This window comes from Leucopleurus acutus (genome assembly GCF_964270905.1).
Source record: "Leucopleurus acutus genome assembly, chromosome: 18".
In the NCBI taxonomy this organism is placed as follows: Eukaryota; Metazoa; Chordata; class Mammalia; order Artiodactyla; family Delphinidae; genus Leucopleurus; species Leucopleurus acutus.
The window spans coordinates 52474591-52487099 of record NC_139160.1 but is presented as its reverse complement, the minus strand read 5'-3'; the positions used below and the strand labels follow the sequence as shown (position 1 = coordinate 52487099).

Genomic DNA, 12509 nt, shown 5'->3' with positions numbered 1-12509 from the left:
AAGGTCAGTCATTTTCAAGGACCAATATGATGCTCTGGGAGAGAGGGGAGGCTATTTTCTCTGGCTTCACTAGCTGTCAGAATAATGTAAGCCCAGAACTGCTCAGGGCTATTTTTGTTGCCACATGTGCCTGCCTCAAAATAAAGCAAGTTCAAAGGAAAGCAGAATAGAAAGGGAGTGTCCTGGTAACATCATTTGAACTCCTGGATCCAGCTCTGCCTAAAGTCAATCCTACTCTTGGACTTCCCATTTATTTATATCAATAAGTTCCTCCTTTTGATTACTCCTCCTACCCCCCACCCCCAGGTATTTATAGTTAAATCATAATGGATTTATTTAGTTATTTTAAACTAAATAATTTAGAATTTTCTCATTTTTAAATTTTAATATGGTAAATACTGGCTTTTAAATAAAAGCTTTTCCGGGTCCTCTGTCATTTTTAAAGTGTAAAAAGATTCTGAGACCAAAAAGTTTGAGAACCACTGCTCTCAAGGTAAGGAGGAATTCCTGCCATTTCTTGGGGGTAATATAAGGGAATGAAGGAACTAACTGAATAGTATTCAGCATTATAATTACATGTTTTGTACTAAGTTTGTGCAGTGATAAGTGGTTCATGTGATGCTCATGGATGTATCACGTTTACATATGCTTATTTTGTGGTGGTCATTTTATTTTGTAGAATAAAGTGGGTATGTAATAATTCTTTATGAGTAACCTTTGCTGTAACTAATTACTACATACAAATAATCTATGTTTTACTCTTTTTTTGAATTGGATGAAACCGTATAATAAACTATGGTAATTGAATTTTTCAATGTATATAGTATGTTTGTTGCAATGGAATTTTGGTTTTTAAAAGAGTAATTCTGTGTACAGAATATAATTGCATGACTTTGATGTAAATTAGATATTTTTCTTGAATATAAAGTGAAAATTTGGTAGGAACAGACGTGGGTGTATATCCGTGTTCTAAAGTGACTGAGTTAACATATTTAAATTTAATTTTTAATTCCCACTGCCACCTCCAGCTCCTCCTTCTCAAGATTACTGAAAATGGAAGCTTGGGTAAAATTTCATCAGTTATCTTCCACTGAATCTAAAGCCTCCAAAAAACTTGGGCAAAACAAAACAAACTTCTTTTTGAAATATTGTACTGGTGTGTTAGCTTTTTGTTTTTTGCTTCACTGTCTCGTTACTATTTTGAAAGTACTAAATTAAAAAGTAAAAACTAATATGATGAGTGTGTTAGGAAGATTAATTAGAACCTTTATATCTAGGGGTGATTCTTTTTTTAATTGAGGTATAGTTGATTTACAGTGTTGTGCTGATCTCTGCTGTACAGCAAAGTGACTCAGTTATTTGATTCATGTTTTTTGAAGTCTTTCTTAAGAAAATTAAGTTCTTTTCGGAGATTTTATTAAAACATTTGATTTTCTGCATTGCTTTGGCTTTTCTAACTTATTTAGTGCATGTGCTCTCCTTCCCAGATACAGCTGGAGGAGAAAGACCCTCTTAGATATTCACCCATGCTTTTCAGGGGTATTATTATTAGTTGTATCCTTAACTGAATATATTCAGAGATTGATACAATTTTATTTTTATGCCTTTAAAATCATTGGTTTGAATGACTTCATAGTGATCTGATGTAAATTTTAAATCCTTAACAAAGGTGAGAGATTAGAAATCCAAATGTGCATGACACATTTGGATGGAATGGAGCACTGGACTCCTATCCCTCATGAGTCAAGTATCAGTAGATACCCACCTCAGCCCTTTCCTGTTGGTTCCCTCTGCCTGGGCTGACCTTTTTCCAGAAAGCCAAAAAGCTTGCTTGCACTACATTCTGTTCCCTATTTAAATTCTGACCCTGTTTAAATATCCTTACCTGATAATCTTATCTAGGATCTCCTCATTCATTCCTTCTCCTCCCTCCGTTTTCTTTCTTCCTCTTTTTTTCCCTTCATTCCTCTTCTTCTATACTTTATCCCATTACCTGGCATTTTTTTCTCTTCGGAGCACTTGTTTATATGAGAATGCCTTCTGTGTGTGTATTGTCTGGCTACACAAGAATCCCTAGCAAGTTATCTGATAATGATATCCATTTACCATTCTGGTCATTTTCTAAGAATGTTTGACTTTGTTTATATATTTATAAAAGGTGGCACCTAGAAGTGAAAGCAGTGGCACTCCACTGCATGGGAGAGCTGCACTGTTTCCTCTCTGGTTATGATTTGTTTTCCTCCATTTTAATGCTTTATCTCATTTGACTTTTGTAAGTTGAAATACTTAGTTGCTTCCCCTTCACCCCACCTTCCACAGTGCTATTGGTAAGCCATGTCTTCTTTATTTTGTAGTTTCTGGTTTTTGTTGTGTTTTCCCTGCTCCCCTCCTTCTATCCCCTTACTGCTCCCACCCTCCTACCCCCAACACACACACAGAAGGGTAATTGAAGTTGGAGCACTCTGTGGTCAGAATTGTACTTTATTGGCAGATTATGTTTTTGCTGGGCTTAGAAGTACTTATGGAACAGAGACTTAGTGGGAATTCAGCCTGTTTTCTAAGGTAGGAGTGAAGTTTGTCACTGTTTCAGTATTATTTTTTTGTCCTTAACATTTTCAAAATCTGATTCTTTTTTTCTCTTTACCTGATCTGAAAGAAGATTTCAGCCCCACTTTTCTTTCACATGTTTCTAGAATGCTGGCAGTGTAGCAGAGGGTAAAGACTAGCTTTGACAAGATAATGTGTCATTCAAATCACAAACCTATCATCAGCAGTACCAACTGGTATAGTAAAGTACCTCGTGAACAATCTTGCTTACCATGGAGACAGTTTTTAAAAGTAACCCCTTACTATCAGAATATAGTTTTCTTTTGATTCAGTAATTTAAACATTTTTACTTCATTAATTTTGCATAGCAGATTATTATCGCTAGATGTTCAGATGAAGTAGCATTGGTACTTTTAATTAAGATAAATAGAAAAGAGAACACACAGTTTGCCTTTTGTCCCTGATCCATAACATTTTGGTATATTATTAAACTTCTGTGGTTCAAATTATTTTTTACTTAGCTATAATTTGTAACTACATACCTTTTTTTATTTTCAAAAGTTATTAAAATAAAAATGAAGTGGCTTCCTATAGGACTTAAGAAAAATTACCTCCCAAATGCATATTTACCTGTTCTGTTGTTAAATGTGAAATTGTAAACCTTGCTTCTACTATGTAATTTGCAGTCTAACAAATTTTAAAAAGTAATCTACCTTTCAGACTGTTTTAAGTATTTAACATTTTTTTGTATGGTAGTTAATTCATTATGATTGTTGTGGCTTTTTTTGGTTCTTGATTTGGTTTGAATTGCTTCTAATAGAAGATGTTGAGCAAAGATTGTTCAGGAGTTTATCTTGCTGTTTTATAAAACTGTATTCTAGGCCACAATAATTTTTTAAAAATCGCAAAAGTCTTTCTCCACATTTTTAGCTGCTAACATTTTAATTCACTTTTAAAGTGTCCTGTTTAAAAAATAATGGAGGGAATGGAATAGATTTGGTGTTTAGCTAAGAGAAATGTAAAGTGACAGTTATTAGAAAGGCTGTTATTAAGTTGAAAATTCACTACAACAATCAAACCAATACTCAATCAGACTATAGCATTTGGACTCAATGTAGAGATTCTGAATTTGTTCATTAACAGTTGCAATAAAACTGTATAACACAGTGATAGTATTATGTATCACAGTGATTTCCAGTAAACTGAAGTATGTTCAGCTTGGTGTCTAGTTAGGTTAATGTTTAGTTGATTGTGCTTATTCAGGTTACCTAACATGAGAAAGTACTGTTTCATGGTCTCTCATGCAGTGTTACCAGATTGCCAGATATAAGTGTATCTATAGATACATCATGAGGTTATTGTCCCATTTCTTCATGCTTATTTCATCACAGAGGCTGACCCCAGCCTCTCCAGTTTCTTTGAATTCGTTGTCCAGCTCTTTCCTATATCCTTATCTGTGGACTTTTTGCTAAAGGAAATTCCTTGTTTAATTGGTGTTTCAGAAAAATGGGAAAATTCCTGGCCCATTGTCTCTGGAGTCATATCATCACCTTCACTAGCAATTAAGTGAAAAGCAGGCTCTAAAATTTTTCTCACAAAATTACCAACATGAATATTATCTTTAATATTGTGCATTTAATATTAATGCACAATATTAACGTTAGCATTATTAATATTAGCATTATTTAATAATGCTCATTGTGATAAACATGAAAAAATTAACTTACCACAAATCACTTTGTCTGCATTTAAAAAATTGTTGGCATAAATAAATATATTGAAATAAATTTCAAAGAGAAAGTGTTTAAAAATCTCATGTACCATTGAAATGATTTTTTTTTTTTTCCTGTTTAGGTTATAACCCACTTCAAGTCTTTGTAAATAAATGGAAATAGATCTATGAGAAAAGTTGATATATAATTACTAACAGATTACCCTGAAACTTAACTTAGTAGCACAGCAGACCTTTATCATCTCATGACATATATCATTCCTGTGGGTCAGAAATTTGGAGCAGGTTAGCTAGGTATTTCTGGCTCTGAGTCTTTCATGAGATTGTGGTCAAGCTTTTGGTCAGTGCTGCAGTCGTTTCAAGGTTCCACTGGGTCTGTAGAATTGGCTTCCATGTTCATTCATGTATGGGTCTTGGCAAGAGACCTTAGTCCTCCCTGGAGCCCTCATTTCATAGCCACATGGTGCTCTCTGTAAGGCTACTTGAGTGTCCTTGAAACATAGCAGCTGATTTCTCTAGAATATATATATAATTGCAAATGACCTAGATGGTGTCTGACCATAAACATCAGACACCATCACTTCTGCCATATTCTGTTTGTTTAGAAGCAAGGCACTAAATTGAGCCTACTCTCAAAGAATGGGGAATTGGGCTCTGCCTTTTGAAGGGAAGATTGAAGAGTTTGAAGTCACAGTCACCACAAAGATGTACACTAAGGAGTCTTAACATTATATAATAAATGCTGTACTAGTTCCTTAATAGAGTAATTCTCAACTCTGATACTGTATCAGACTTATCTGTACAGCCCTTAAAAAACAAACAAAGCAAAATGCAGATGGTTGTATTAGACCTGTTGATTCACTTGCAGTCAGATTTTCCGTAGGTGCAGCCTGTGCAGCCAAAGCTGTCCAGTGTCTTTAAGATGTACTTTTTGATTCAGTGACATGTTACTGCTATAATTCTGTAAAACTGTTACATTCCAGATATGTATAGGAATTAAGACTTTTTGGTATATGTATTAAAGTATTTTCTAGCTTTAATGTGTATAAGTTCCTTATTAATATTCTAGCATTTGAACTTTTGGTAGAACATGTGGAATTTCTATTTTGTGTTTAGTATTGTTAGAGTTAAAATTGCTAATAGTTGTTACAATAAAGAGCGATAAAAATGAATTGAAGGATGTCATGTATCATGTATGTATCTGTTTTTCCTCAAATGAACTATTAGGTTATCCTGTCTCTCCCCCTCATTTGTATTCATCTCTCCCTACTGTAATTCCCTAATGTATTTGTCTTTTTTTTAAAACTGTAATTGGTAAGTCTTTTTGTGTCATCAGTGTCCTTTGAAAATTTAATTTACTGAGCATTATTTATGTTACTGGCATGAAACTAAGAGAAGCTAGGAAGTTAAATCTAAGCTGGGGGTGGATTCTAACTTGGGATTTTGCCAAGTTGGTGGCATAGAAGAAGAGTAGAAAGAAAGTGAGGCAAACGTGGCTGAGGAATTTAGAGGTTGTTTGAAATAGTGGACTCTGAGGGGAGAGTACAAGAGGAAGTAAATTAGAGGAACTGTGCCTTGGACAGCAACTAAGGGAGGTATTGTAGGGGGCTTTTACTAGGATGGATAGGGAGTTGGTGGCTGTAACTAGATGTTTGTAGCAGTAAGTAAATTGGAGGTCTGGTTTTTGGGTAGCTTGTTGTAAGAGCAATTTGGTGTAGTGGTTAAGAGAGCAGACTTTAGAGTAAGAAATTTAGGTTTAAATCTTGGTTCTGTTACTAATTTACATGTAGTCTTGGGCAGTTTGCTTAACTTTTTCCTGAGCCTCAGTTTCATCAGTAAAATGAGAACTAAATATAGAATGTAAAGTGTGGAGCACTGTTCATGGCGCAAATGAGGGTTCAGTAAATGTTAGTGCTTAGCTATTGCTATTATTTTATTATTATTTACCCTAACTTGTAAAATGATCTTTAATTAAATAGGTAGCAACTTTAGCTTAGTTGAAAAACAATTATCTGCTTTTTAGCAATTGGATGGGCATGGTTTGGGCATCAAAAACTTTCCCTCTTCCCTCCTGACCCTGTTTCTTTTTCACTTCCTACTCCCTACCCCCATCAACAAATAACCATAGTTACTTGTTTATACTTATAGCTATTCATTATTCAGACATAAGCCAACCCAAATATATAATCTCCTTTTCTTCCCACACAAATGGTAATACGCTATACAAGTTTTTTCTCTATCTCGCTTTTTAAACTTAACAAATTGATAGGAAAATTTCTCCATGATATGAAAACTTCCTCATTCTTTTTTGTCCTTTTGCTGTATCCCATTCCCTTGTGTAGATTTAGTATACTTTCTTTTTCCAGTCCTCTGTAAATGGACAGTTGCAGATTTTTGATTTTACAATCAGTGTGACACTGAATGACTTGTACACATATCATTTTGAACATGTAAGTATATCTGTAAAGTTAATTCATTGAAGTAGAATTGCTGGGTCAGTTGTATTTGTGATCTTTTTACTGCCATACCCTAGGAGCTACCAGTTTACTCTCAGCAGCAATAATGTATGAAAACATTGTTTCTGTCTTGCCTCCAGAATATGTTTCCATATATTTAGATTTTATCAACTTTATAACAGAAAAATGATATTTCAGTATAGCTTAAGTTTGAATTTCTCTTATGGATGATGTTATATTTTTACTCATATTTAAGAATCATTTTTATTTCTTTTTCTGTTTAGTATTTCATTTGACTTTTAAGTCTTTTTTACATTCTTAAGTTTTTGCTTCTTTTGTATAATCAAATTACTCTTGTGCAATATATGGATTTTCTCTCATAATTCAAAAGGTCTTCATTACTCCAGAGTTGTAAAATAACTTTTTCTTGTTTTCTTCTAATACTTTAATGGTTTCATGTTTTTACTGTGGTATATGGAATAAGTTATGGGTCCAACTTAATTTTTTAGAAAGACAGCTGCCAAGTTTTCTCAGTACCATTTATTTTGTAGTTCATCCCTTCTTCCTTGACTTGGATGTCACCTTTATAAAATTTATGTTTCTATATATATTTGGGTCTATTTCTAAATTTGCTTTTCTTTCGTTAAAATTCTGTATTGTGTGGTATGTTTTCAAGTTTCCCTTTATTGTCCTCTTCTTCAGGGTTTTTCTGACCATTATTTACCTTGTTCTGGGGGAGAATAGCCTCTTGGTTTTTTTTGTTTTTGTTTTTGTTTTTGTTTTTGCGGTATGCGGGCCTCTCACTGTTGTGGCCTCTCCCGTTGTGGAGCACGGGCTCCGGACGCGCAGGCTCAGCGGCCATGGCTCATGGGCCCAGCTGCTCTGCGGCATGTGGGATCTTCCCGGATCGGGGCACAAACCCGTGTCCTCTGCATCAGCAGGCGGACTCTCAACCACTGTGCCACCAGGGAAGCCCGCCTCTTGGTATTTTTATTGGTACCACACTAATTATTAGTTTTTGATGTTTTGGTGTTGTTTATAATTTGTCATAACTTCTTTTTTTAATAATAGAGCCTACTGAATCTTTAATACATGTATTAGTGTGTATTTGGCAGAATACTGAATACTACATATACCACGTAAAGCATATTAAGATAAGGGAGAGAAACTTATATTTCTTCATTGCTTTCTATGAACCAGATGCTTTTTTTACATATATTAACTCATTTAACTATCATGCTATTAGTTTGTAACTGGAATTCGTAGAATGTGCAATTGTTTATGGTTAAATTTCCTTCAACATTGCTTTTTTCTTCAGCTGTGATGCAGATCCATCAGCCCTAGCAAAATATGTTCTCGCTTTGGTAAAGAAAGACAAAAGTGAAAAAGAATTAAAGGCATTATGTATTGATCAACTGGATGTATTTCTTCAAAAAGGTAAGATCTTTGGTTTAAAAATACTAATTTAAAAAGTTATTTAAAATAAGATTCAGAGAGTGTTAAAGGAATTCAGTAAGAGACAGACTCTAACTGTAACAAAGTTGAACAAATAGTATTATTACTGATTATATCCATAGCTTATTTATAATGGAAATCTTTTCTTTCATTAACGTCCATATGCTTATTCTTAAAGAATGCTGTTATTTTTTTCTTGAGAGATTAAGAAAATGACTGAAAGATAGTACTGCTTAGGAACCTACTTTGGATGTTGTCTAGCACAGTGCTTCTCAAATTTTTTCACCTTGCCAGCATTTAGGTAATGATAATATTTCTGTTTGGCACACTAGGCAGGATACATGGAGACTAGTGATGGCTGGGAGCGACTGACCCAGAGGCTCTAGCCATTCTAGCCCTCAGCATCCTGAGAATTGAATGGATCAGTATTACCATGGGACTTGTGCCATAGTACACTGGTTGGGAAGCTGTTGGTCTTAGTATAATTTTTAGATTTATAAAAATCAAGGCATATTTCATCATACTGATGTGGAGAAGTAGAGAATAAATATCTTAGCAAATGATTTTTAATCTGTGCTGGTTTTGGTTTTATTTTTAGAGACACAGATATTTGTGGAAAAACTTTTTGATGCTGTGAATACAAAGAGTTATCTACCTCCTCCAGAGCAGCCATCATCAGGAAGCTTAAAGGTAGAATTTTTTCAGCACCAAGAAAAAGATATAAAAAAAGAAGAGGTAAAAATTTGTGTTAAACTTTACATGTTCTTTAAAAACATATTTGGAGTGATTAAACTGAGTTTTATTTTTTTTTAGTTTTGTTTATTTTTATCTGTGTCGGGAGTCCTCAAGACCACCTCCAGGTTTGATTATTTCACTAGGAGTACTCACAGAACTCAGAGTGTATAGTCATACTCATGGCTATGATTTCTTACAGTGAAAGGATACAAAGCAAAATCAGCAAAGGGAAAAACGTATATGGTGCAAAATCTGGGGAAAAACAGGAACAGATTTCCAGAGGTTTCTTCCAGTGGAGTCAAAGAAGATGCACTTAACAAGTAGTGACAACATGTGTGAACCAGGGGCGCTCATTAGAGACACAGTGCCCAGGGTTTTTATTTAGCGCTGGTTACATAGGCATCTTCAGCCTCATATGTACCAAAATTCCAGACTCTGAGGAGGAAAGCAGATGTTCAGCATAGACCATATTGTTTATCCAGACAGTTTAGGCATAGTGAGCTATTGTTATCAGGGAATGATGTGAACCTTCCAGAAATTGTTGTTTGCAGATGCCAGCTAAGGGCTTACCTTATCAGCAGGTCTTTCTAAAGATAACAGTCTCAGGAGTGCTTTTAATTCTTTTCTGCACAGTATTTATAGGTATGGACTCTTATTATCTGTGTTCTATGAAAATAGTTAGATTGTCAGTAGATCGGTTTGCTTCTGCCTACATGCATTTTGTAGGGGACTTTTTTTTTTAATAGATTTATTTATTTATTATTTATTTTTGGCTGTGTTGGGTCTTCCTTGTTGCACACGGGCATTCTCTAGTTGTGGTGAGCGGGGGCTGCTCTTCGTTGCAGTGCACGGGCTTCTCATTGCAGTGGCTTCTCTTGTTGCGGTGCGCAGGCTTCAGTAGTTGTGGCACATGGGCTTAGTTGCTCCACGGCACGTGGGATCTTCCCAGACCAGGGCTCGAACCCATGTCCCCTGCATTGGCAGGCAGATTCTTAACCACTGCACCACCAGGGAAGCCCTGTAGGGGACTATTTTTAAGGTAGTCAAATAAAAGGACCTTCACAGGGCAATGTAAATGACTTCATACTTGAAGAGGTGTTTACCTTTCATACAAGATTACCCTCTTGTTTAATAATCATATAATAGTTCAAATTTCCTCAGTTTGATGTTTAAAGATTGTAATTTTAACAAAAATAATCATTGACAATTAAGCTATTAATATAATATATCCATGGTTAGCCTAGTTTTAGGTCAAACAAATCTTGGTTAAATTTTTACCACTGTTTGGGGCTTCCCTGGTGGCGCAGTGGTTGAGAGTCCGCCTGCCAATGCAGGGGACATTGGTTCAAGCCCTGGTCCGGGAGGATCCCACATGCCGCGGAGCAATGAAGCCCATGTGCCACAACTACTGAGCCTGCGCTCTAGAGCCCACGAGCCACAACTACTGAGCCTGAGTGCCACACTGCTGAAGCCCGCACGCCTAGAGCCCATGCTTTGCAACAAGAGAAGCCAGCCAATGAGAAGCCTGCGCACTGCAACGAAGAGTAGCCTCTGCTCGCTGCAACTAGAGAAAAGCCTGTGCACAGCAACAAAGACCCAATGCAGCCAAAAATAAAAATAAATAAAATTAATTAAAAAAAATTTTTACCACCGTTTTGTGACCTTGAAATTATTACTTTTCCAACCCTTAGTTTACTCAGCCGTGAAATGGAAATATTATAGGACTGTTGTGAGGAATAGTAAAATAAGGTCTGTGAAGCACTTGGCAGAGTGTGTGGCACAAAGTAGGTTCTCAGTAAATGATAGTTGCTATTATTGTTGAGACATTGTTGTGTGTTGGGTGTGGTTGTGGCCCTTGGTTTTTTTTCACCTGATAATCTGTTTTTTTTCCAGATTATATAAGTAATATATGTTCGTTATGTTTACATATGTGTTATATAATAATATTTACATATGTATGATATGTATTGTAATTTACATATGTATTTACATATGTATTATATAATTCTCAAATGTATTTTTGTCTCTGTATATCTGAACATATTTGCACACATGTATATATATATGTATATATATATATATATATATATATATATATATATATAGTTACATGCACATATACATAAGACACCCCCATCACTTCTGTCTTCAGAGGAAGACCAGAAATAATTTTATAACTGCATGTTTTGTACCTAACGGTATAGGGGGTCTGTTAGTAAGGAAGAATGGGATAGTGGATATTGTCTTGGCAACTGCTTATGCAACATAGAGATATACAATAATTTATTTAAATTTTACCCATTGATGGAAGTCTGGATTGGTTCCAGAATTTTTTCCAGATAATTGCAAATTATATTTTAATTCTTGGAAATCTTGAGTAAATCATGGGCTCTTTGAGAAGCCTTAGTCTTACATCTGTTGATATAATAATATTTCACCACAGTTGTCTTGAGCAGTTGTGAAGGATATTTATCCCTCATCTTTCAGAACCGAAATGTCAGATGGCAGTCTGGATTTTAAATGCTGTGGGTGTTGTGAAAGTTCGCAGTTGGGCAGGTACCATGGAATGTGACAGTCTGTCAACCTAACTTACTTACAAGAGTGCATGGAAGCAAACTGAAGGGAAAAAGTGCATCAGGAGGGTTTTTTGTTTTGTTTTGTTTTTGCAGGGGGGAAGGTTGAAATGGATAGGAAGAGTAGAACAAAAAAAGTACTTACAAGAAAGAAAAAGGCAAACTGTTAAAAGAAGGCTTTTAAGTATTATTTCTCAGAGTTTGGTCTGTTGATAGGATTTCCATTTAATTTATCATCCAGTGTGAGACACTTGACAGTGAGAGGCTTTTACCCAAAGGAATGCTGAAACAGCTGGCATAAACTGGGACATATTTATGCTATCTGTAGACTATGTGCATAAGAATATCTTAGGGTTTTTATTAAACATGCAAAATCTTGAGCCCTATCATATTTACAGAAGCTCATGTTCAATATTTTCTGAATTTGTTTATGCTCTGAATCCTTTTTTCTCTAATAACACCTCTTAATGTCCTGTGGAACCAGTTTTTTGGGCAGCATGGAAAACTGGTCTAGAGAAAGTAGCACTGATCAAGGGAATGTTTTTCAGGGCTGCATTATATTAATTATATAATATGAATTGTAGGAAAGAGGAATGTATAGCTGTCATACTGCTGTGAGAAACTAGAGAACTGTTTTCAGTTGTTTATTTTCACAGGTATTTTTTTCTCAAATGTTTTCTTTTTCTATGACTTGGTTAGTTCTAATGCATTCTCCTTTAGTCCCTAATGTGTTTGGTGCCAGATCAAATCCATGAAACCAAAACTTGAATGGACTTTTGAAAGAAGGAATAAAATTGGCTTTCCATTAATGATGTGTAAAATGAGGACACTTGCTTAAAATGTTTTTCTTGCTACTGTTATCTACGATAAACATTTATGAGTTTCTTTACCATTCACTTTAACTTTCAGCAAGCCTGTCTTTTATTGTTAAATTAAATGATTGTACTTAGAAGACAAATTTATTTTGTTTAATGCTTTCACAAGAAGACTCTATTGCTCATATTTTAATAT

At 35.1% G+C, this 12509-nt stretch overlaps 1 protein-coding gene across 9 annotated transcripts in view; it reads left to right on the top strand.

Annotated features, from left to right (window-relative positions):
* RBM26 (RNA binding motif protein 26) overlaps positions 1-12509 on the top strand; it is a 76959-nt gene that overhangs the window by 19013 nt on the left and 45437 nt on the right. For all 9 annotated transcript variants that reach the window (XM_082859767.1, XM_082859774.1, XM_082859773.1 and 6 more), the window contains exons 2-3: positions 8054-8172; positions 8789-8925. In XM_082859767.1, coding sequence (XP_082715893.1) covers positions 8054-8172; positions 8789-8925 — 256 coding nt within the window. The remainder of the gene's footprint in view (positions 1-8053; positions 8173-8788; positions 8926-12509) is intronic.